Here is a 25,468-nt window from a genome sequence, read left to right as displayed (position 1 = left end):
CACAACAGTAATTTGTGGATGTAAGAGCTGGTGATGAGTTTACCCATTCCCAGCATTTAATAATAGGGATTCCATGATCAGTTTGACTTCTGAGCTTTGAGGTTGAAAGATAGTAACGACACACAGTACTGAAGGACTGAAGTTAAGTACACGTCTGGGCAAATGACTCCAAAGCCTGAAGTGACTTCCTAACAACCCAGAAGCTAGACTCCACTTCTAGTTTACTATACTAGGCACTACCAGTTTGTCATTCAGTGGAGTCAAGTCCCAGAGCTGTACTGGAATACACTGTGTCTCAGAACTACCTTCTCTAAATGCATGGGTTTTTTTCAAATAAATTTGCTGGAGGTAGTCTGTAATAGCTACCATTGTGTCCCAATCAGCCCTACCTCACAGTGACACTACAAAGATGTACATTTCTACTGGCAACAGTTTGTCTGTCTAGCTGAAAGCTGTGGTGTTCTTCAGTGCAGAAGAATCTAGATTGGTGTTTGGAAATCCCAGGTATTCTGATGATTTCTAATGGCTTGGGCCAGCTGACAACTTTTGAAAATGTGGATTTGTTTAATTTGTTTGGGAGGTGCAGCCACTCTAACACTTTTTTTTGGTGTTTGAGATTTTGGTGGGTTTTTTTTTATTTCTGTACTAATCTGTGAAGACCCAATAGGTTTTCTTCAACTTGCATTCTGGTGATGTGGAAGAGTTAGTCAGAAGTTACAAGAACTGATGTAAAACCCATTTGTTAAATCTGTATTTCTTTCTTCAGTGCCTTACGGCGTGGGAGTCAATTATACCACTATTGCAAGACAAGCCAGAGACCAAATAAGAAGTACCTTCATGGACAATCTAGCACTTCTACACTCAGTACCACTAGACATACTGGAACTGTATGAAGGACTCTTTTTTGTCAAGTTAACTGAAATGACAGCTGCACTTAAGCTGGAACAGACGCTCTGAAAACTATTTGAGTTTTTTTTCCTCAATTTTTGTGTTTAAACTGGGGTATGTTTCATCTTTTTGAGTTACCTTGAATGGTTCCTTCTTTATCCTAAGGAGTGATTGGGGTTTCATAGTGAAAGTGCATGGGGATCTTGATAAAACTTACCTCTCTAGTCTGGAAGGAACTGATGAGTGGAGCACTAAAAAGATGAAAATAAAACTCTACTGCAAGGTGCCATATGACATCTTTATTACCATTCTGTTTTGTTTGCTAAAAAAAAAAATAATTATTTCTATGATACTGTACTCCCTAACCAATCCTTATCCTTTTTTTTTTTTTTTTTGAATAGACAGGGAAAGGCTGGGAAAGAATATTTTCTGTTTCACTGCAGCCCATATGCTCCCTCTGAATAAAATGGTCTCTGGAGACTTTTCTGTCTGGGAGTTGGTCTGGTCTTAGAACATACCACCACCACCCACAGATAGCCTGTGGTGCGAGCATGAACTGTGGTTTTTGTGAGTGTGGCATGCTGTTGGTTCCTACTGAGTATCGTTGTTTACCTTGGTGATTATGAAGTAATGTCAGTTGGCTGAAGTGTACTTGTGACTGACTTGGGGACTGGGATCAGCCTAGCTGCAGGAATGAGCTGAACAGCAGCCTTTCAAGGGCCCCTTTTATGGGAATAGTGGAGGAAGTATGAGTCTTTAACTTTTCTAAAGCTAGCTCCAGAAGTTGCACAGTGCAATTCTCTTAGACCATGCTTTAAATATGGGTTTTACTAGAGCCTCTTCAGGCTTGGTCAGTTAAGATGCCTGCTGTAATAAAGGTAGGGCTCTGCTTCCTCTCCCCTTGTGTTTTTTTGCAGCAGCCAAAAAGTGTCAAATGTTTGCTTCCACCAGGCATCAGCATGTGTGAAACTTGCCTTAAATGGCTTGGTGGGAGGTAGATGGGTACCCTGGTAGGTACAGAGTGTTCATACCTGTCTCTGCTGAACCACATGGCAAGTCTTTGAAGAGACTACTTTTGTTACAGATCTATTTTCTTAGTAGTTTTTATTGGCCTTTAGAAATGTAACTGCTTCTGCAAGTCCCTTTTTTTCTCCTTTCTCTTGCAGTCCAACCTCAAGTAAATGCCGATTTGGTGTTGGTGGCCTTAGGAATGCTGATGTGATTCCCATGGTCCTAGAGTCTTGATATAACAGCATGCAGATAAATCTTTTTTAACCATCCTAAGGGTGGGGTTTGGGGCTTGTATCAGTGTAATATTTGGATTTGAGGGAATAAATAACTCAGTGCTTACTGCTAAATTTTAGTGATTACTTGATCTCTGTTAACATTCTTGCAAAGAACCTGAGCAGTAATTGAGAATGTCCAAATTCTGTGTTCTCCTGTGACAACCTAGCAGGTTTGGAATTTGTCTGTTTTGGAATTTGTCCCTTCCTAAACACAAGTGAACCTGCAGCCTACTCAGCTTGTTGGCTTTATAGCAACTCTCAAGATGAGTTATTGCAGTACTGTGGTAGCTCTCAGGCTAATGAGGTGGTGCTCTCTGAATGAAAAAGTCAAGTTTAAGACATTTTAAGAGGTCTTCCTTTTTGATTCAGCCTTCACTGACAACTCTGTGGTACTAAACAAACTATGCTTCTTGTTTTAAACTCAGTTTGTCTATACACTTATGTGGTGTAAATGAGAACTCTGCATTAAGTTATTGTTAGGCTTAGAATAACAGACTACTCTTGTTGTGCAAGGGAAGTACTTAGGGGGATCATCTTGAAGCAGTCTTTCCTTCTAGAATAAGCACTTGCATACTATCTAAGAGTGTGACCTTCAGGGTTACAGTCTTCCCTGTTCTCCACAAACAGAGATCAACATACTTTTGGAGTTGGTTCCTGTGTGGTAAATGGAATTTTGTAGTTGACTCTACAACATCACCGGGAGTCAAGCAAAATATAATTTGAACTAATACTTAGTCAGTGTTCCCTCCATCTTATTAAAAAAAAAAAAAAACAGCAAAAGATGAGTAGAAAGATTGGTGGGTTTTTCCTACAAGTGGTTTCATCTGATGCCTTACAAGACTGAGGTCCTGTTCCCACTTAGTTTTATGTCAGACTGAAGTGGGTGTTGGTTCTGGGGAGTTTAGCAATTAACATCAAAGCTGTGCATGAGAAGCATAATGGATGTGGAGGGTACCAAGTGAAGTTGAAATCAACATGTAACTGTTGAGGCTGGAGATGTTGAACATCAGCTTGAATTTTATTCCATCTGATGCCACCGATTTTGTGGTATGGTTTTTAAACTCGTCCTCATCCAAAGCATGTTTTGATTTCAGACAAATCCCTTTCTGGCTATGCTGCTGGAAAGGCAGGCACACTTTGCACTTCTCAGAGTATGAGGCATTGTGGCAACTGCAGGTTGATTTGGAGAAGAGGCTGGAACACGCATGTCAGGCAGTGGCCACTAACAGGATATATTACATGGTCTGAAACACTAAAACTTCTCTTAAGCCTATACAAGGAAAGTAAAACTTCACGTTCAAAAGAGAAGTCCTCTGCAAGAATTGCCACAGTGTAAGAATGGTGTGTAGTGGTGAGTCTCAGCTCCTATGAGCTATGGAGTGGTGTCTTTTTATGAAGAGCTGTTGTTAAATCACGAGGTAACTGTGGGAGAGGCTGTGAGGTGTGTGGAGGATTCCTGCCTGTGATATTTGGGGCAGCCAAACATACCAGTCGGGAGAACTACAAAAGTTACAAGAAATTCCTCTAAGAATGTACAGAGTAATACTTGTAAAGCCTCACATAACTGCTGCTAGTGGGAGGTTGAGACCTGAACTGCTAGAGAACCTCATGATACGTTATCCTGTAATTATTACAGGATAAGAGTCTTTACTTTGGATGGCCCAAACTTACATGAGATAAGTAAAAGGTCTTGGTAAAGGGAAGCAGTAGTGCGGAAGCTTCATCTTTGAGTAACTTCTTGAGTGTTAAGTCACTTAGATCACCCTCTGCATATGCACCAAAATGACATCAAAAGTAGTTGGCACCCTTGTTGTGAGCCTTTGTAACACATGGTTTCTTCAGCAGTCCTTAAATCAGCCCAGCTGTCCTCTTAATCCATAGCCAGGCCAGGGTCTCTCTTGGAGGATACTAATTCGCTGCTGTCCTGGTTATTTTTGGGGATGTTTGTTTCTTAAGTGGCACCAGCACAATAAAGCACTTGTTTCTGTGCTCAGTTATGGACCATGCATTGTTCATGTATATCTTTACCAGGCTCTAAATCTTGCAATAAATATAGATGTTAAAACACCATGGCTTTTTCAGGTACACATTGAAAAATGAAAAGGTGTAGCCCTAAAGACACAAACTATTCTGATGCAAATTGTATTAAGGAATAAACTATGGATTCTTCACTGAAGTCTGCTTGGATTTTTGTTGCACTAATGCTTGTTATAAGGATAAAGTAGTGTGATAAGTGGTAGAAAAAAATATCCACAAAGCATGAGCGGCAGAGACAGTTCAGTGGAGGTACTGTGCAGTAGCCTTGCAGCAGTGGCTCTGCATAGCCTGTTCATGATGCATGTTGCTTCAGGTGTCCTGCAGATGCCAACATACAAAAGAATCCCCTCCCAGACCAGCAGGGACTGTTCAGTGTTTCAACAGGAGCCATGCTTTTGTTAAAACTTGTATAATTTAACTGTATATGGTTATGATTAACGTTGCATACTGTTTAAAATCCTGGTGCTGATAACCCCCTGAGCAAAATTGCACAGACTAAATTAGCTCATTAGATGTTCAGTCATCTTAAATTCTGAAGGTAGAACAGTTTTTCCTCTGGTATATTAACTTTTACTACAATAACCAATACGTAGGGAAAGTAGGAACTTTTTTTTAAGATAGGGGAGTTGCTACTACTTTGAGATTATTTTTGTTCGTTTGTTTTGTGAAGTAAAACTGGGGATCACAGGAATCAACTTGCCTTCTGGCAGACTGAATGTTGCATTTAAAAGTTTTTGGGAGTGCTGTTTAACCAACTTTACAGACTAAAGTGGCAGTGCTTAATTCTGTGCTTAGCACTTTGAAGTCTTGCTGAGGTGTCTGACTCGTACAAATACTTAGTAATGAACTGGATAAGTTTTAAGGTTGCATGCCTAGGGCACAGTATTTGTGCAGAAAATAATGCACTTTCCAAAGAGGTAGCCATAGATCAGCCTTATATAAGAGGCATGCTGAAACAATAAAGGCTGGTTGCTGTCCTACACTACTTTGAAGGTCTTGGTACTCTATGCTTTGAAGCTTAACCGTTTCCTTAACTCTGCTGCTACTGAGATGTATCCATACCCTCAGATCAAACAGCAGGGTTGGGGCCAGTGCCACATTCCCACTGCACAGGGAGGCAGGTTGCTGACAGTCCTGTAATAACAAAGAGCCAAAGGGCTTTTGTCTGTAGTACACAAAAACAAAGAAGCACCGTCCTTGTTCTCATTTCCTCTGTGCCTGCATCCGTCTGTCCCTCCTTAAGGTCTGGAGAGTTGGGCCATGCAGTTGAAGGTGAGCTGGCTATGAGCCTCACACATTGTGTTGAAGGGGTCAGTGGTGAGGACCAAAATGGTGCTGGCTCATTATCCAGACTTCCAGAGGTTTCAACCTCTGTAAATCCACTCACCAGAACTAGAGTCACTGTTCATACCATTTAAAAACAAAATGAAAGCTGTGAAAAGACTTGTCTCTGTGTGAATTAGCTAGTAAACAATGTAAAAAGGGGAAGGAGGCTTTTGTGTCCTGCACTTGACCAAATCTGGTAACTGTGCTCTTGTTCAGACTCGCAGGCTAGGAAATGTTGTCTTGCCTTCTGGTGCTGGCATGTTTCTATACCCTTTCATATATCTCTGTATAAATATACTTTGTGCATTGTTTACTATGGAACTAGTATTGATGGAGAAAAACATTTTGAGGTAAAACTGTTTGTAATTCTCTATTAGTGTGTACATTTTTTTAAAATGCACCGTCTGTTTACCTCAATTAATTTAATGGAATGGACCAATAAATGTATTAAAAGAGGACTCCTTTACTTAGAATAAAGTTTCATTTTTTGCAGCCTTCACCACTGAAATTATGTGTGTGCTTATTTTGTTGAGCAGCTCACTATCTTACTGCAGAAATACCCTTTCCCTAAAATCTTATTCCGCAGTTGATTTAAGTAGAAGTCATCTGTTGCTGCGTTACTTCTGCTACTGAAAGTGAAGCATGGAGCTGAGGAAAGATGGCAAGTGTGTGTGGAGAGGAACTGGGTGGCAGCAACCTCCTCAGAAGATGGGGTTGCATAGTGAATAACCAACTTCTTGCTGCATCCCTGCTTGAACTGAAGCTGCCCCTGATTTGCCTCCAGATTATTTCAGTTACTGAAGGTCTTTAACTTCCCTTTTCTTAGTCCAGGACCTTGGAAGCCACTTAATCGTTGTTAGTTCAATTAGTGTGTAAGCAAACGCATTCTTTTGAGGCATGCCAGACTTTTGACTCATGTTTGGATATATCTGACATCATCACATTCTAGTTGCTGTATTGTATGAGGTTCCTTTCCAACCCAGATTAAAGCTGAGGTAACAAGGTGACTATTGCCTGGTATCGGTGTCCCTACACCTCCACAAACCTGTAGGAGTAGTGTGCTGTGCTTACCTGTTCTTAGCATGTTACAAAAGCAGCACATCCTGGTGGTGTGAGCTGAAATAACAGCATTGGCTCTTGAGTCTTAGTCCTGTGAGCTCTGTTGCAGGACTGTCCAGGGAGAGTGGGACAATTTCCCAGAAGTCAAGGACATGAATATCTGTTCAGGAGTGTTTTATTGTAGGAATTACTAAAAGTGTCTTAATCTTACATCTTTTTACGATGGTATTTCTGTATTTAATGGTCTTTTATGTGATGTTATTTGGCTGTGCTGATTACATCTTCTGTAGCACTTGGGAGAGCTGGTGTGTCCTGCTGATGGCTGTGTGCACGTTCTGTGTGGCTCGCAGCCCCCTGTTTCATCAGCCAAAGTCACAGAACTGCCCTGAGGTTTCTGAATGAACAGACAGGAAGGAACTAATGGAAAACTGATCCTCTGTTTTCCCCTTCCATACTGAATGGTGTGTCTAGAAACACTGTTTTCATTTCTAACGTTTATTGTTGTCCCTCTGTGCTATTGCTAATTAGCCCAGCAGAAAGCAGAATGCTCTGAGGACTGCTAGTGTGCAATAGCCAATGCACATACTCTACAAGATGAGGTACTGCAGAAGTAACAAGGAAAGCTTCTTTTTCTGGGTGAGCTTAGTGACTGAGAGGCTGGGGCATGCTGTGAAATGGAAATACAAATTATATGCTTTCGGTAATGTTGGTAACTGTGGGGACTAACGCTTGGCAAGCCTTCCACTTCGGTAGCTTAGAGAGTTGATAACAACCAAAAGATGCCTGTCACTCAGTCAGAATCTGAAGGGAGCCAGTGGTTGAACGTTGTTTGATGGCCACAAAGCTGTAAAGAACAATAAAAATGCAGATGATAAAAAAATTAGCAAAGTACTTTCTCAAACTGCAGTTTGCTTTCTCCCCATCTATATCTTAAACTTTACTGGGGTATCTGAAGCTGGCTGAGTGCTAATGTGAATCCTTTCAGTGATTTGCCAGCCTCTCTTGTGTACAAACAATGAGATTGGTACCAGTTGTCACATTTCAGACTTCAAGTCCTAATAACCCCTTATTACAGGAACCAGTATTAAAAATTTGAGTACCAAGCACTGACTCCATGTTAAACAGAGGATTGTGCATAAGAAACAACTCCTTTGTGTCTGGGAAACATGACGAGGACAAGCAGAGCCAGGGGAATGATGAGTATGATGTGGCCTCTCCCACACTAGTAGTCCTACTGACACCAGTTGTCAAGTGTGTTCACAAGCCCAGAAAGCCTTTGGTGCTCTGGATAAAACAGGTGGTGATGTAAGAGCTTTCCTTAGTGTTCCTTTTTCGTTTCTTCCTCTTTAAGTGATACCACTGAAGTGGGTATACATAGTGCCTTTAAACTTTCTACTACTATATTTTTTTAAATCATAGCAAAGCATAGCTGAGATTTGGAGACAGATACTTCAAAAATTCTGGAAAAGTAGATAGAGATGCTATTTCAGCCTTCTCTTTTCAAATTAAGCTGGTTTTGCGCTTAAAACTTGTTCTTGAAATTATACCTCTCAGTCACTCTGTAGCGGTACAGTTGGGCAAAGTCAGTGGCTCAGAAAAGTAACCATTTCCTTCACTGTGGTAATGGTTTCTTTTTGAAAGAAAAACCTGAGGGAAACTCAGATTATTGTTTTCTATCACAATGAGTAAGTAACCTGTAATGGAATTTTTAAAAAACATTTTGCTTTGTGTAGGATTATTCTTTCATTCGACCTACTACTATTTTCACAGTATCAAGCACTTACATCTGTGTGAATGCATTGTTTCCTGAGATTATCACTTAAAATCTGCCAAATATTCATGCTACATTAAGCAAAAAAAAAAAAAAAAGATTAAGGAAACACTGACTAGATATTGCAACTTTCATTCTTTGAATGTCCTGGATATTTGTCAACACCTTTCTGCAAGTTTCTTTGTTTCTTCCAATTTTTTTCATTTTAAATTCAACTTTCTTTTCCCCACCTGTATTATTCGCTTTAGACTTAATATCAGGAAGCACAGAGAAAATATAGTGTGTCCTTTTGAACAAAGCCTTTTCTATTCCTTACCTTAAAGGGAGAAGACTCAGGCAGCCAACTAGAAAAGACAAAATGAAGCAGAAGCTGCTGTACCAGTTCAGTGTGTTTTGATAGATCTTGTTATAGACTGTAGATGTCACTACTCCCGTGATGACTAAAGACAGCTGCAGCAGGACAAACACCTTACCTGTAAAACAAGAACATAGTTTGTTATTGGGGATTAAAAAACCGGCTGTGGTACCTCTTCACAAATCCAGCTGTGTGGAAGAGCAATGTGGTCATTGCTTCACAAAACACCAGATGACATGAGCTTGCATCTGCTTCTGTTCTAGACCACAGTTAAATGATTTTTCCTTCTGTTTGGTATAGGACAAAAGATCTAGCTGGAAAACGGCTTGAAGAGTCTAGATGTAAAGGTAGCTGCTTAGAAAAACAGCAATAAACTGGGCAATAAGTGCTCCTTTCCCTAGAAGGTAGAAACATCTTCAGGACAGGAGAGACTTTAGTCACGGTCTGCTTCTGCCCTAGGCCAGAAGAGTGGGCCACAGGGTTGAAAGGATGATAATGCCTGAAATGGGCAGGTATATGTGATTTGTATGATGGTACCTTCAATACACTGTTGTAAAATATATTTTACTATTTTTGTAGTAAATTTTCTAATGGAAAAGAACTCCTGCTGCTATGTTCAAAAAATTCTAGTTGAAACAGCTTTTTCTAAGTGTGTCTCTCATGATAAATGGGTGAAGGGGAAGTAATGCAGCCTGGCTGGGATGTGCAAACTGGGAGCAAGATCAGGGCTGCATGCTGAGCTTGTTGCCCTGGTAGCCTTTTCCTCCACGTAAGGAGATGAGACTGCTACCAGAAGGCAAGGGCTGCTCTGCTGCAGGGTCCTGCTTGAGATCTGGTCTGCTGCTGTCATCAGGTGCAGCCCATATGGTTCATGGTGGAGGTTTAAAATAATGTTATGATTAATAATAATGATCAATTGGAGTGTGAGCTGTGCTCTTTGTGTCAGGTAGATGGTTTTGCTACAGTGCACATTGAGGGAGCACAAGCAGTAGGAGTGAGCTGGTTACAGAACAGTGTTGTGTTCCTAAGGCAGAAAGGACAGGGTTGTGAAGGATGGCTGTGGGAACATGTTTGGAGGACATGGAGTAGTTGGGGGCCTGTGGTGCTATTTGAACACGTGTCTCTTGTGTCTAAATCTAGCTCATTGGTGTAAAAATCGTACCTTCAATACACTCTTGTAAAATATATTTTACTGTTTTGTGGTAAATTTTCTAATGGAAAAGAATTCCTGCTGCTATGTTCAAAAAAGGGTCCATTTTTATGCAAAGTTTATTCTTTGTAGTTAAATCATGGTCTGACAGGAACAAATTGCCAAACATGTGGAAAAACGTTTGGAGAACATAAAAAAAAGATGAAAGAAATCCATCCTTACCAAAACAGTAAGTAAAAGAAGCCAAATATAAATGGTGTGAATATCACAGTGCTTTAACTCAACATCCTGGTGCTCTTGGTTTTCCCTGGAGTACTGTGTTTTTGAGCAGCACCTCAATTATTTTCCCTGCCTTTGACCTACACACTGATAGTAATCTTTCAAAGCACGCGCTGAAAATTCTGCGGATAAATGATGATGCAAGCAAGGATGAGAAGATTGGATGTGACAATCTCGTCCTGCAAGTTTCTCTGCTCCTCCCTTCCCATTTGTGGTATCATCTGTCCTGTTATTATTACGCAAAGCACAGATTGCAGCAATAACTTACCTTTCTCTTTGTGGTCTAGGCTGAATGAAGAGATTTGTGGGGTTTTTTGATTGGTAGGGTAACAAATACTTACCATAGGATGATCCTTCGACATGCTTGGACAACATGGACCTGATGGTTGGTAAGGGGATGAGGGCAAAGAGCATCACTGCCCGTGCTGTAATGCAATGAATTTGTAGTTATCATCAGTACCTGCTCTTTGTTACCTAGCACAGCAGCCACTGCTTTTGAAGACTACATGCCTCTGGCTTGGGCAGGCACTTTGCTTCTTTGCTTCGTCTTTTTTGTCCCTTGAGTGCCAGAAAGAAGTAGGTCCTCGCTTCAAGACAAGGTAGATAAGCCACCTCTTGCTCCCATTAGCAGAGGTACTTTGCCCAAACTAGACACAGGCTTTGGTCTTGGCCAGACATCCCAGAAGAGATGGAATATAGCACTGTCCTTAGAGATAGTAAGGATGGTTATTTGAGTCTAAGCAGCAGACAGAGCCCCTAGTACTACGCAGCCTTGACAGGAACAATACCTTTATAACACTACAGTTGTCTTTTATCTTGGCACTTCTGGCTTGCAGTATTTTAGGCTTTCTCTAGTGTGGAAATTTATAGGTAGCTGGAATTACCTTCCTGTCAGCAGAACCAGCCTCAGGGAAGACTTGGTCCATGTCTAGTGTACCAAGATGCTTCTGCAATGCAGTATCTTCTGCAGTCAGTAACACTATACACACTGTATAGCAGCATGTGTTCATGATGATGAACAAGCATTTTTTTTACTTTGTTTTTTTTTTTAATCTTTATTCCCCATCCTAATTGCCTAAATAAGCAAAATCTCTTAAAAATTTCACTTAATAAGTGTTTGGCTTACTACTCAAATACAATATTCTGTCATCTTTCCCTTTAGAATAACTTTGTTTAATTTTCAATTTCTCATTCTCTATAGGGGCAGACAGAAAAAATTGCTTCAGGCCATTTATCTTCAGGTTTTTTCTGACTTTCAGAAGCAAAACCTCAAAGCCATACAATACATGATACTCTGTCAGACATTTCTGCTACAAAAACCCAATTCTTGGGTTTTATTTTTTGTGTTCCATCAGAGGTTACCTCCCAAAAATAAACTTGCCTTTCGTTTATCATTGGATGCCACCCTGTCTATTATTATCAGTCCCTTGGTCATTTATATATAATGTGAGATTTGTAAACTACATTATTACGATGTTTTAGTTGCTAAAGCAGCTCCAATGTTTCATTAAGTTTCCCATCAGCCATAAGAGCCTTCATATGAAAAAAATAAATCCCATCTTAAGATGTTTGCTTAATAGGAAGCCTTTGCCATTTTGTTTCTGGCTCACAAGAAGCAAGTGTTTCCCATTGATATGGTGATGTGGTCCAACTAGTACAGGGAGTCAGCAGTAATTCCCATTCCCACAGAGTGTGAACATTGTTTCCCTGCTCACATCTGGTCTGTGATCAAATGACAAATTACAAGTCAACTGGCCTTAAACTAAGACTTGGCAGGAGTATATGCCTCCTCTGGATGTTGTAGGGTGCTGAGTGTAAGAGTGCAGTGGAAGGTGTGGGGAAAGGGTAATAATAAAGTTCTCTTGCATATTGCTCATGCGACGGTCTGTCTAACTCCCTGCTTGGAAACCTGTGGTAAAGCAGAGCAAAAAGCCCTTCCAGTGGTGCTGGAACACCCCTTTCTTGGGGTGCATTTGCTCACGTGAGTGGCTGTTTGACTCACCAATGTAGAACAGGAACGTCCACTGCACGAAGGCCATGATGAGGATGCCAGCACTGAACGATACTACTCCAATCATGATCATGGTAATGTCCCTGAGGCATCTGGAGAATACAAGTACCCCTAGGAAGCTGGTGATGAAGATCACGTACCCAGCAGCATTGCCATGGCCGATCTCCACAGCATTCCAACTTAAAGGCTCCCTGAGCAAGAACAGTGGGAGTACGTTCATTGCACCAACTACGGCAAGGTCATAGAGGATTGCTGCCGTAAAAAGCAGGATGATGATGAGTTTCGAGGGGGATATTAGAGAGGAGCTGCTGCCCCCTGAAGGTTGGGAACTCCCTGTTGCTGCTGCTGCTCCAGTATGGGCTGGTAGCTGGCTACCCACCTCTTCTGCACTCTTAGCTTTGGCTGGGCAGGAGGCTCCTGGCTTGGGGACTGTCAGGATAAAAATACTGTAGAGGAGGCAGAAAGCATAGCAAGCGATGCTGCAGCACACCAGCACAGTGCCTTCTCGATAGCGGTCACTGAAGCCAACAAAGAGGTAGCCAGATGCCATGCTTCCCACAAACCCAGCGAGGCCATACACCAGTTCAATAATGATGAGCCGCAGAGACCTCCTGCTCTCGGAGGAGCCCAGGGATCCCAGAGCCATGATGCCTGCCCAAAGCGTGGTGAAGCCTCCCGTCAGCCCGTTGAGGGCAGCAGCCCCATACATCACCTCGATTGGCCAGCCCAGCAGGATCAGGAGGAGCAGGAGAGTTTTGGAGCCCAAGTAACCAAGAAGAGGGAAGCAGATGGGGATCTTCCGATGTATCCTGTCCCCCAGCTTGGACAAGCCGTAGGCTGACACTAGTGGGCTCAGGCCCAGAACAAGGTTGTAGATGATGTAAAAATTGGAGACATCCTTCTGCTGAGCATCTTCTAGTGCATGGGAAGGAGCAGTGCCATTGGTCTGGTTGTAGTAGTTTTTCACCACCAGCAGCAGAGCTGTGTCGTAGAAGGCACTGGCCACTTGTGAGCTTGCAACCACCGGCTCAATCCATGTCTTCATTGCCATCATTCCCACCATGCTGCTGGTCACTGCCTCTTCTTGGAGAGAGCTGCTTTCAGGGAGATGCAGAGGGGGAAGCAGCTCTTCAGAAGCTCTGCTCTAGAGGCATGTTTGGAGACGAGCAGGAGAAGGAAAAAGAAAAGGTCTGCCAGGCTGCACAGGATGGGAGAGTTGTGCAAGAGATGATCTGGCTGGGAGGATATTTGCACCTCGCCTTGCTATGTATACGCACACATGCACATCCCTGTGCTGCTCTGAGCTCTGGCTCACGCAGGAGAGGCTTTTGTACAGCTGGAGAACACCCTGCACTCGCTGACTGCTGCTGCTCCTCTTCCTGGTTTAGTTTCAACAGAGGTCAGATGACCCGGGGGAATTTCTCTCTCACAGATTAGGAAGTGAAAATGCCCCGATCAAGTAATTGCTGTAATTTGGGGTGGTGGTTTGTGTGTTTCTTTGGGGTTGGGTTTTTTTGAGGTTTTGTTTGTTTTTCACTTTTTGACATCCTTCATGTGTCAGAGGACTCTAAAATAGGCTGGGGGGGCAGTAGATGGTTGTGTGCCTATTTGTTAGGTAAGTTGTGAATTCCCTTTACTCCTCCTTTTCCTTTCTTCTACATCATTGGCTCTTTTGCTTTTACCTGCACCTTTTTTCCCTGTAGCTGCATCATGCCTCTTATGTCATTGTTGTTTCAATAATGCAGTCAGGAAATTACACGAAAAAGAAATTAAAAAGTAAAGTCCTGTTTTTGGTAACTTGTCTCCTATGGCTGCACTCTGCCTGCTGTGTTCTTTGGCTTTACCATGTGGGAATTTCTAAGAGGAGGAGACAAATCCCAGTTTATCCAAAGGCATCAGTGACTGCTATGTCCCAGTAATCAGCCAGCTGAGCTGAAGGCTTGGATGGGCAAAAATCCTACTCTGGGAAGAGTTTTCCAGCCCCAGCTCCTTGGGGTGATGGTTGTGCATCTCTGCAGGTGCTGACTCCACAATCAGCTTTGCATCTTGAAGTCAGCTTCCAGTTTTGCTGCTGCCTGAGGGGCAGGTGAAATGACCCACTCAAGCGGGGCCCTGTGGCCATGACAGGGCTGCAAGCCAGAGGCACGAGAAGCTCTTGGAGCAGGATATTGTGCAAGCAGCCTGCCAGCTCCAAGGAAGATGCTTGCAGTCCCAGCTGCAGGAAATACTTGGAGGATATTTGGCAGTCTCAAAAATGCTTACTTAAATGATAATGATCTCATTCTGTACTGGTTTAATGAATCATAACTGGCAGAATAACAATCTATTCTAGGAAGATTTATAGTCATTACTTTAAAAAAATAAATTAATGATTAATTTGAAAAAACAATGGTAAAACCTCCATCTGTTGCACTCTATTGATTCAGGTGACATTTACTCAATGCAATCGGTCAAGAGGTTCTTTTTTTCACTCCTTGTTTGGTTGTGCAATAATTTTTGGCTTATATTTCAATTCAAGGAAAAAAGTCCAAAGATATAACAGGGAAAGGAGTAGGGAATTGTATGCTAGAATGATTTGCTGCTAGACAATTTCAGCTTTACCAGAGAATCTATTTTTTTTGTCAGACCAAAAGACTCCTAGCCAGCTGTAAAATATATTGTGGGTTGTTCCAACAGTTGCCCTTTTTCTTTTCCCCATATTAGCTGCAAAAGGTGTCTAGTTTCTTTAGTTTTTATTAAGAAGTGGGACAAATATTTTTCTGCAAACTTTGGCATATTTCCAGAGGATGGAAATTCCGTACAGCCTTACTGAAGGCCCCAAAGCATCAGCCTGTGACCAGTTTAAGCAACAAATGCAACCAGAGGAATTGCCACATTTTGCTTCACCCAGGGAGTCCTGAGTCTTCCACCAGAATTATGAGGAATGATAAATTTCCTTGTGCCATTCAAACTTCAATTTGGGACATCTTGGAGTGCAGAAGTATGTTACAGGCACTGTACTTGAGGGACTGCAGATCTGCTCAACTCCTACATAAGGGATATTTTTCCTCCACACTTTGTTGCATATACAGATTGCTTGGCTTATTCAGCTTATTCAGGCCTAGGTAGCTAATGGGTGGTACTAAATGATCTCATGACTTACATCTATATTTCCAGGATATTCTGTGCATTCATTCACATTAAATGTACTTTTTAGAACTAGTTCCTGTGGAATGATATAATTCCATGTCAGTAATTGCAAAAGAATAAGTGCTAAAGTAAGAGTTTAACCCAGACTCCAAAATTTTTCCCACTGCAAAACACTTTGTGAATACCATATTCATTTAATGCTACAAAGTTTTCAAAGTGACTATTATCTAGTAATTTTCCTTAGGGCTCTGTTCTCATATTACTAATATTTATAGGGACATTTGCATCTACTTTAAAATATGTTTGTGCAGCATAAATGCCATGGAGGTTTAAGAGAGTGGCCCCTGACAAGCAGAGACTATCCTAACAACAAAAATACAATGATGTTGCCTGCTGGAAGAAGAGTACATTGTTTTGTTTTAGAGCATTCTTCTCTAGAGTCATCCTTTCTGGAGGCCCACTAAAGACCAGGTCAGCACCACGTTTCACCAACTCTTTGATATTTGTCAGTCTGGCCAAATAGAGGTGTTTGATGTGTCCCTGTGGTGATGTTATACATTCCTATGCAGTATTCCTTCTTTTTTTTTTTTAAACCATTTATGGCTGTTACATCACTTTGTCTTTCTGAACAGAGTTGCTATGGGGATATCAGTGTGCTGGGGAACCTGGGCTTGGCAGGTACTAGCATTCTGGAACTTGGTCTTCAGCACTCCTCGTCTGAAAAGGTCCTTTTGACATCCAGGACTGCAGTCCAGTGTGGGCAAGTAAGCCCTCTTCATCTGCCTCACCTAAGCCTGCTAATAGGATCTGTGATTTACAGTCCCTGTCTCCAAGGTGGTAAATCAGCTCTTTAACTCCTCCTCCTCCTGCTTGGTATGTGCAGATCATCCCGATGCACGCTGTGGCTATGTGGCAGTAGCAAAGTGGGGAAACATGACTAGGAACTGGAAAGTGCCTGAGTCTGAGCCTGGATAGAGCTGCAGTCTCATTACAGCCCCAGAGAGATGGAGAGCTGAAAACACTGGGGAGAAGCAGCTATTTCAATAATGGCCTGTTTTCCTTCAGAAAATACTTCTTCATCATAAATGACCACAGATTGGAACACCAAACCACTCTGTGGCTTGGAAGGTTGTCTTCCTCAGTGGCTGTCATTTAATTATATACAACCTGTGTCCTCACAAGGTATGCAGTTCTGCTCACAGAGGTCGGTGAGATGGAGGGAGAGTGGAGGCTGGATGGAAAGCGGGGGGCATGGCACAGAGGGAGCAGCTGCTGGCAGCTGCTGCATCGCCACAGGGACATGGCATCCTAGTTCAGGGCTATTGTCTGGTTGGATCCAAAGCCACTCATGGTAGAAACTGATGTCTGGACGTAAAAGGCCACCCAGCAGCCTTATTTGGAACTCATGATGCTCGTGCCAGTGTCTGTAGCACAAGAGCTGGTAAGTCCACCAGCTGTAATAAAACACAGGACCAAGCCCTTACAGCTACACCTTGAGGTGCCTCAGACACCCTGACCTCTGGGCCAGCAGTCTGGCATTTGGGAGTTACAGCACCATCAGACATGTTGGGATCATGTGTGGAGACGTGCTCTCCTCTGCTGCTCGTGGGAGGAAAAGGAAGCCCAGGCCACAGGCAGTGGGAGCACATGGTGACTTGTTCCCCCACGCCTTGAGGCTTCACCCACTGCCCCGCATGAACAAAGTCCAGGGCAGTGTGCAGGCTACAAAAAAGCTAGAGAATGGATTTGCTCCATGGAGAGACCTCTTGGGGTGCACTGATGTGAAGCATGGTGAGGAGTGGTGACCCCACATGAGGTAGGGAGGTCTACCAGCCCTCCTTGGAAGAGGCTAGCAGTCCCCACCACTTCACCATTGCTTTGAGAAAAAAACACACCATCCTTTGACAGATGCTTATTGCTGAGTTGAATTTTTTCCTTTAGCTTGAGGAATTTAGGCAATTAATAGTCCTGACAGAGAACTGTATGCCTTAACATTAATCCTCTCTATGGAAGTAGGAAAAAAAGGTTCTTGTAGTACCTGTGTCTGCCTGATCAGCTGGACCACAGAACAAATCCTGCTGTCGTTCTTAGATAAGCCACAGATAATCCTTGTGCTAAATTAATTTTTTTTCTGTGCACATCCCCTCTTTTCATTAATATTCATATTTTTTTTAATTGTTATCAAGGTATTTATGTGTTTGGCATAGAAGCACTGCAAAGTTTAAGAGTATGTAGGCAGCAATGGCCTTGAGAAATGGGATGAAATAAACTGTCCTAGAAATACAGCATAAGGAATCCTGTGTTGTATAAAAGTGGATAGTCTGGAAAAATGAAATAACTGTAGCAAAAAGATGTTTATTAAAATTTCACTACTGAATGAATTATAAAAACCTGGTTCAAACCCAAAAAACTGCTCACCCTTTCTCAAGTGCTCTCCAAAGCTATTTAGAAATAATTTTGGTGGTCTACCTCACATTTTTGTTTTTGATTGCAAAAGTGTATAACTATGGTGAATGGGTACTGAAAATCCTAAAAAAACACATTTAAATAATAATGTTTGCAAAAAGACATTAAGAGTAAAAGCTCTGTAGAAGAGTAAATTTGACCTGGGATTTATAAGACTGGAGAGGATCTGGCTGGTAAGTGTGGACATGAATTAGAGGAAGACTATACACAGCACATATTGGAAAGGTTAATATGGCAGGTTAAAGGAGGAAGAAGAAATAGTAAGTCACTATCCTTAGGAGTGAGGGGTGGAAAGAAAAAAGAAGAGCAAAGGAAAGAGAAGTGCTAATTTCTGTGGTCTGGTTAGGGCCTTTGCTAGGTAAGTCAGCCCTAGCCAGGTACAGTTAGAAAGAAAGAGTATCACTCCATAAGCCTGAGACTCTACAGAAGTAAGAACAGCAGCTGGCAGAGGACATCAGGACAGTGAAAAGGGCTGAATCCACCCCATTTTCCTGGCTGAGAGATGGAAACAATCAAAACCCTCATAAATGCTTAAAAGATACAGGGCGTGCTTGGTGCTTTGTGTAAGGCATAGTGCTTTTTGAGGAGAGAAGGGAAGGTGAAACATTTTTTTAAATCTTCTGGAGACACCCTTGCCTGGTAATCCAGACATTTTCACCTGACAGATCTCAAGTTATCTCAACTTGCCTGGCTAAATTTTTGTTTTCTGGGCAGGTAGAGCAAGTGACAAAGGCATCACCTGCTGTAAGCCCTCAGTGATATCTATCACGGACATTCTGAGCAGGCAGATGGCAACTCGCTCCTCACCACCTCTCTCTGTTTACTCTGCTGGGCTAGGTCCTGAGCACAAAAATTGTCAAGAAAGATTAACTATGGTTTTAGTCATTTGTGTGCTCAAATTTTCCAGGATATTTTATGCAGACCGTCCTGTCAAACACATTCAGTCATTTGTTTAAAAAGAAAAAAAAGGCAAAAACCAAGAAATGGCATACACAACCAAAAGCTGCCGATGCTGTGGCACACTCCACTGGCATTTATAAGCCTCACCACCCTCTTTTTTCCATATGGCAGCTCTTCCAGCAGGGGATGTTTACTCAATCTCTGCAGCTCAGAAATTAAAAACATAGAAAACTTGATAACAAGCTCTCAAACCTTTCCTTGATTACAGAACACCATCTGAATCAGGGCCAGGCAGGTCCTCCAGGGACCACTCATGAGCCCCTCAGCACAGGTGGTGGTGGGTGCAGAACGTGTCCCAAGGTGGTTTTGGGATACAAGGTTGCAGTGGGATACAATGGCAGTGCCCACCATTATCTCACTGCAAACAGTCCCCAGCGCCAGCTGAGGACTTCTGGGCAACCCAATGTCATAAGGCACAGCAAATAACAGGGATAACCCTGTTTTTAATGTTTGCTGTAGCCACACCTGGCTAATTATCCAGCTTGCAGCCTTGAGGGTGGGGACACTTGTTTTGACCTGGCAGGGTGAAGCAGTCCCTGAGACAGCAGGGAAAGGCACCTCCTCCATGAGGGCAGCTGGGAGTCTGTGGGGGACCATGTCCACACACACTTTGCTGCAGAACACTAGTGGAAAATGGCACCAATGGTGTAATCTTCAGACAAGAGAGTAGAGTTGTTCCTGGCTGGGCAAGCTGCAGCCCCAGTGCTGGAGAAGCCCTACCTGGAAAGCAGCAAGGGCTGCTAAGGCTCTGCACCCCTGTGCAGAGGTGTTTTCTCCACTCAACACACAGGGAAGATGGGTCTGTGGTTCCCAAGGCCCACAGCTCTGCATCAAAGTGCTCCAGGAGAACGCTCCGGGCTCTGGAGGAAGCTCATGTAGATAATGCATATGCTACTTTGGGGAATTTTAGCTAGCACCCTCCCAGGGAGCTAGTGAGTGAACAGCTCTGGCAGATTTTATGTGTTCTTAGGACTCCACTACATGTATAAAAAAACATTGAAAAAGACATTTAAGGGACTTAAATATTGTGCCTCTTCTTTTGTCTGTAGGGTCCTGTTGTATATGCAGGAAATTTTGGAGTTGAAGAGGGGTATCAAGTAAAAGGCACCAGGGAAACAAGAAAGTCCAGGGAGCTTTCCAGCAATATTGTTGCTGCTAACTTTTTTCCAGGCTGCATTTCTTCAGTGTTTAACAAGCACGAATAAATAAATAAATAAATAAATAAATAAACACACAAATGACGGTTTTAAACTCTGTGGCAAGACAGCTGCTGTTACTGGTGTTTACTATTCCCTTGCCACTTCATTTCAGCATTCTGGAGTATTCAAAGCTTTCCTGAGCTAAGACTTTGCTTTTGTGCCCCATTGTGCAGATGCTGAATTGGTCATACTGGTCAAAAGCAGCACTGCTTTTTCCCACTACAACCTCTGTGTTTCTTGGCAATGGTTTCATACCTCCTGCTAGCTGCATGTGGGCAATGGGGACATCTCCCAAACACTTTGCCCATTTCAGCATGGCTTTGCACAGTGCACTTGGTCTGCATGCTGGTGATGCTCTTGAAAGGAGGACTGCCAGCTGCACTCACCTCTTGGAAGACTGCTAACACCTGATGAGCTTCCCAGTTGTTGCAAGACCCAAGACACTCTTGTTTACTGAAAATCAACAGGACAGCTGAGGGTCATGTCAAGACCCTCTTGCCTCCAGAGGACCATGCTGCTCTTGCTCTGCTGTAGATGAGCTTGCTTTGCTGCTGCAGGGCTTGGACCATGCACAGGTGATGTGGGCTCTTGCCTTTCATTGCCATATGTGATGCATTTCCACACCACCACTTTCCAGGGGTCAGTAGCTATCACCTTCAGGGATTTTATGTTGGAGGTCACCTCCAAGATGCCAGTGGGGATTATTAGCAGCTAACAAGTCATGTCTGGCCATGAGCTTTAAGGCATCCTCTGCAAAGGACACAGCCAGGGCAGCCTAGGACAAAAGCAGATGTCTAGAGAGTAAACTGAGCTCCTGACATTTTAAACCACACTGATTTAATATTTCTATATGGGAAAGGAACCAAGAGATTAATCAAGATTTGAAAAATAAGTGCTCTGGGTTACTGAAATGCTGTTTTGATCCTTTAGTGCTGGGGCATCTTGATAATAAATTCCTTGGAAACATCCTGCAAAGCTTAGACAGACTATATTGACATATCTTTTAATTTATACACTCAAAGAGTCTGCATGTCAATAAATTATGAGGCTCATGAACAATGATATCATTCAACTATTTCCTGATTCCCTTCTGCTGAAGACTGACCCAGCAAACAGTGGCCAAGAAGGAGAATCTTGTCCTGTACCACTGCAGTCTGGACCTGGCAGCAGGTGAGACCTATGCTGTAACAGGCAGAGGGTTGTTTTTCTGGTTTCCAGAGAGCTTGGGTAAATATGCGTTTTGCCATACACTTTCCACCCCTGCTCAAACACTGCCTAATTGTGCTTTCAGCTGGCTTCAGGAGTAGCTTCCTCCAAGAAAAACTCCCATCAGCCAGATTTTTCCATATTTATCTTTCTGGTGTCGACAGTTCATACCATTCTGCTGTGACCAGCATTACATATCTTCACTTTCTTTACACGTGAAGCCCCACAACTTGAAATTAACTTTTTCTTCAAAGGCCACCCTCTCTACCCCATACAAGCTCAGTCTGCCTTCACTTCAGCAGTTGTTTTCCTCAAACATAGCATTAAAGAAAAGCTGAAATCATGCCCTTTTGGCATGAGTAATGCAACCAAGAGAAGGTTTTTGTTTCACCTGACTTTCTCCCAACAGCCTTTCAAGTCAACCCCACTAACATACATCATTTTATAGTGTATTGGCACAAGCTCAGTCCATGAGCTTCCAGCTGAGTAGCCCTCAAAGAGCAAGGTCCTTAAAAATATATAGGTATCTAAGTGCTTTGGTACATTTGGATTTAGTCCATTTAAGGTTTATCTCATGGGTCTTGGTTTATCCATCTTACATGGGATCGACAATGGAAAGCTTTGGCAAAGAAGTATAAATCCAGTAAAATACCTGAGCAGAGGAAACCAGCCTGGGAGGGAGCCTTGCTGGAGGCTAATGGAGCCCTGCAGTGGTGGTCAGTCAGGGACCTGTGGTCTGGCCCAGGGACCAGGGGACTTGGTCTGGCCAAGGGTCTTTCCCGCACATGATGCTCAGAGGAAGCAAAGTGAGACAAATCTCTGTGCGTGGGAACCATCTAGTCTTGCTGCCCAAAACAAGCCATGGGTGTTGACAGCATCATGGGGAAACCAGAAGGGAACAGGAGAGGACAAGGAGGTGGCAGGGAGTGGGAGAGGGTAATACTTTGAAAGTCTAGGTCCACCTTGGGCTGATGCTGTACCCCAAAACCATCTCCTAGAAGCAAACAAGCCCTATCAAAGAGTGAGCAAGTGCCCTACTTTAGCACCTTCCTTCTTTCACTCCAATTAAATAGGGCTGAATACTTTCTGCCACCTCCACGCAGTGTGAGGGTGACAAAGCTGTCCAGCAAGTCAATTCCCATTGTGTGTCTGGGAACTCCACCTTTCTCCATGGAGATAATGCTTCGCAAGGACTGGAGCTCTTTCCTCCTAACTGGTTATTTGTCTGCAACAGTTTCGAAGCCTTATGTGAGTTCTATGAAGAGCTGCTTCACCAAGCTTGTGTCATTATCCATGTGTTTTTGCTAACATTTTCCTGGTTTCTTGTGTTTCAGTTGCAGCTTGAGGACCTGATGCCCATTTTAATGTAAAACTAAGAGACTTCAGATTTCTCAGATATTACCGAAAGAAGTGCTTGTGGGTACAATTTGTATATAAGCATCCTATATCACTCTGAGTCACAGCCTCTTGTTGTCAGTGACACCCCAAGGGGGAGAGCATCACCCTGGTCTGTCTGCTGCAGCTCAGTAGGAAACCCTCATGATTCTGTGGAACTTTACCCAGCCTCCTACTCTTGCCTCCTGCCCTGCATACACCTTCCCAGACAGCACCAGTTCCCACTGCAACAGTTCAGTGCAACAGGGCCCCAGCCACGTGTTTTATGTGTCCATCCAGTCCTGCACCAAGCTCCCTGCCAAGGTCACACAGAGTTTACAATTGCTCCCAGCACGGGCTGGCTGGTAGGGCTGGTGTGCCCTGGGAGCTCATATAGAAAGAGGCATGACCAGGGTGCTAGGAATGCATGCTAAGCACAGTGGCTTTTTCTGGAGTCCCCATCCCAACTGTCTCTCTTTAGGAAGCTTGTGAGATGTGCCATGGCTCCTCCTGATCTTTTGCTGTCCCCAGGAGGGCTTGCTGCATTACTAATACAGGTACTATTGTAGTGGCCTCAGCACTGAAAGGGCCCTGAGATTGGTGTTATCAGTCAACATGTCTGTCCTGTGTATTGGCTGCTTCCAGAATCCGGCTTCCAGGGGGCATCCTTGGAAATGAAGGTCTTACCATGCATGGCCAGTGCAATCTGCCCTCCAGATGTCACTGCTGCCACACAAATCCACACTATGCCATCCTCCCCATGCAGTCTGCAGTAATGGAGAATGTGATAAAGTAGGTTTTCTTCCTTCATTGATTTTTCTTGCCACTGCTCCCACACTCTAGATTGGAACAAGGCCTGAATCTTTTCCCACTCCTGGTGGCACCCCACCCTGCATTCACTGCAGAGATGACACATATCTGGAATGGAGGAGGAGCTCTCACATGCTTGCCATGTTTAGTGCTTACTGTAAAGGCTCTCTTCCTGAAGACCCTGTTGATAAAGCAGTGGGTTAGGTTGCAAATTAATCAGTCTAGCCAGAGCTAGCAGCAGACCATGAGGGCATTGTTTTTTTCCCTGCTGTTGCTGCTTAGGTTTTTTGGTTTTATTTGTTTTTTGGTTGGTTTGTTGTTGGTGTCTCCCCCCCGCTTCCCCATGCTACTGCTGATGTGACAGGATAGCCCCTGGCCCTCAGTCTTGAACCATATGAAACACTGGGATGCTGTTCAGCTTTTAACCTGGGAAGGAGTGGGGGGCTGGACCACACTCCTAATAGTTTCCTGCACTGCTCATCTCAGTAATTCAGTAACTAAAACATAACTGAAAGTCATCTTTAGTGCTAAAGTTCATGCTTGTCTTTGTAGTTCTGGTCCTACCTGGCCCTGTCCCTCCTCCTTGCTTGTGGTGCTCTGACTTGGGTTTCCTTTTACTACAGACTCTGTTTGTGAGGTTTATTTCCTGTACCCACTTAAAACAAAAAACACTGTAATGAATGTTCTCTCTCCTTTTAAAGCAGTTTAATCTAACCTGACTCTGCAGACAAGATCCTTTGCCTCTCCATTTGCTTTCCTGTTGTGCTGGGGCCTCTTCAAGCAACCTAAAACTAACAGAGGTGCAGTATCTTCACCTTCTCTGGGACTACAACAAAAATGATAAAATGGCTCTTTTACAGCCAGTTTGTAAAAAAACCCTACTCTCAAGTGTGGCACATGCCATTTAAGCTATGCAATGGAGTGACAGCAATTTTAAATGTCCTCAGTGTGTGTTATGGAACAGATACCAACAGCTGATAACAGCAGAATGCATTGCAAAAATTCCTGAGCTGCTGCCACCCGCTGGTGTCACTGCCTCAGTTTTGCAATGTCGAAATTCTCCCATGCAAAGGTCCAATTTCCATTTTTAATTCACATAAAACCCAGAGGTCCTTAGGAGTTCCTTTTCCCACTGTGTCCAACACACCATCCTTCTTCGCACAGAGCAAGGAAAGGCAAATGAAGTCAGAAAGCCTCTTCTGTGTTGAAAAGACAGCAACTCTTTTCTTCAAAGACAGAATTGGTAGATAATTTTTCAAGCTTGTTCTCTAGCCTTTTTCTTGACTTCCAGTCTTATTTACTAACTGGAAAATAAATCCGCATCTGACTTTTCTCTGTAGTCATTGCTGATACTATCTGCATAAGGAGAGGAGGGCTGGTGTTATGGGAAGAGCATGAACTACATGCCTGCACTTTGCCCAAGCCAACTCCCACCAAAATCACAGGTGTCCTCTGCCACCTCCCATGGGAGGGTTGTAATTAAATGCCTGACTATTCCTAGCACAGGAAGGGGCAGAGGTTGCTGTGAACCTTTCTAGATCCCAAGAAGCCCCTGTGGCTGACCTGCAGCTTCTGTGCACCCGGTGCTTTGGCACCTTCCAGCGCCCCGCAAGGAAAAGTTGACAGCAGCTTCCTACCAGGGGTGAGAGACGGGATCTCCCCTGGTCTACACATCCATGAAAGGGGGGACAAGGGGATGAGGCAATGGGCAAGCAGCTGGTTGCTGCAGCCAGGTGTCTGAGAAATAGACAACTGGCTGAAACAGTGTGCTTTGCCATGCAGGACAGTGGGGTTCCTGGAGGTGCAGAAGGAAGGTAAGAAAAATCATGAGATTCCTCACAAGGCAGATTTGGCCTCTGCAAACCTCCACAAGCATGCTAATGGGACAGAAACACTCAGGGATGCTCTCGTACCTGCAACTGACAGCACTGAGTGGAGAAAGATCTCTCCCACCTCTAGAGAGACAGACACTTGTGGCCGGAGCAGAGAGATTTCTCTGAACAATTTTTCCTGCATTTCTGTAGGCCTTGCTTGACATGACTTCAGAAGTTGCAAGACGTGTAATGTTTATACTTATAAAAAAGCTGTGTGAAAATATGCAATGTTTATACTTATTAGCTGTGTGTTTATAATTATAAGGTTTGAGAACATAGTATGTTTAT

The 25,468-nt window shown here is 43.3% G+C and overlaps 2 protein-coding genes across 5 annotated transcripts in view; one reads left to right on the top strand and one right to left on the bottom strand.

The window, feature by feature from the left end:
• The window catches only part of SNX30 (sorting nexin family member 30), a 72,155-nt gene extending 52,187 nt beyond the window's left edge, over nucleotides 1-19,968 (top strand). For 3 of the 4 annotated variants that reach the window (XM_064641790.1, XM_064641791.1, XM_064641788.1), the window contains exon 9: nucleotides 19,767-19,968. In XM_064641790.1, the coding sequence (XP_064497860.1) occupies nucleotides 19,767-19,922 (156 nt within the window). In that variant the 3' untranslated portion in view covers nucleotides 19,923-19,968. Of the gene's footprint in view, nucleotides 1-766; nucleotides 6,037-19,766 lie in introns of those variants that run through there. The other variant, XM_064641789.1, reaches the window with a different exon arrangement.
• On the bottom strand, nucleotides 3,643-13,732 carry SLC46A2 (solute carrier family 46 member 2). The gene is made up of 4 exons (XM_064641792.1): nucleotides 12,154-13,732; nucleotides 10,493-10,576; nucleotides 8,684-8,840; nucleotides 3,643-7,440 (listed from the first exon to the last, which is right to left on the bottom strand). Exons 1-4 carry the CDS (start codon nucleotides 13,223-13,225, stop codon nucleotides 7,383-7,385), a joined length of 1,371 nt encoding a protein of 456 aa, XP_064497862.1. The 5' UTR covers nucleotides 13,226-13,732; the 3' UTR covers nucleotides 3,643-7,382.
• Nucleotides 19,969-25,468: the final 5,500 nt, after the last annotated feature.

The sequence above is a fragment of the Pseudopipra pipra genome, chromosome Z, assembly GCF_036250125.1.
Source record: "Pseudopipra pipra isolate bDixPip1 chromosome Z, bDixPip1.hap1, whole genome shotgun sequence".
Taxonomy (NCBI): domain Eukaryota; kingdom Metazoa; phylum Chordata; class Aves; order Passeriformes; family Pipridae; genus Pseudopipra; species Pseudopipra pipra.
This window is presented reverse-complemented; position numbering and strand designations above follow the sequence as displayed.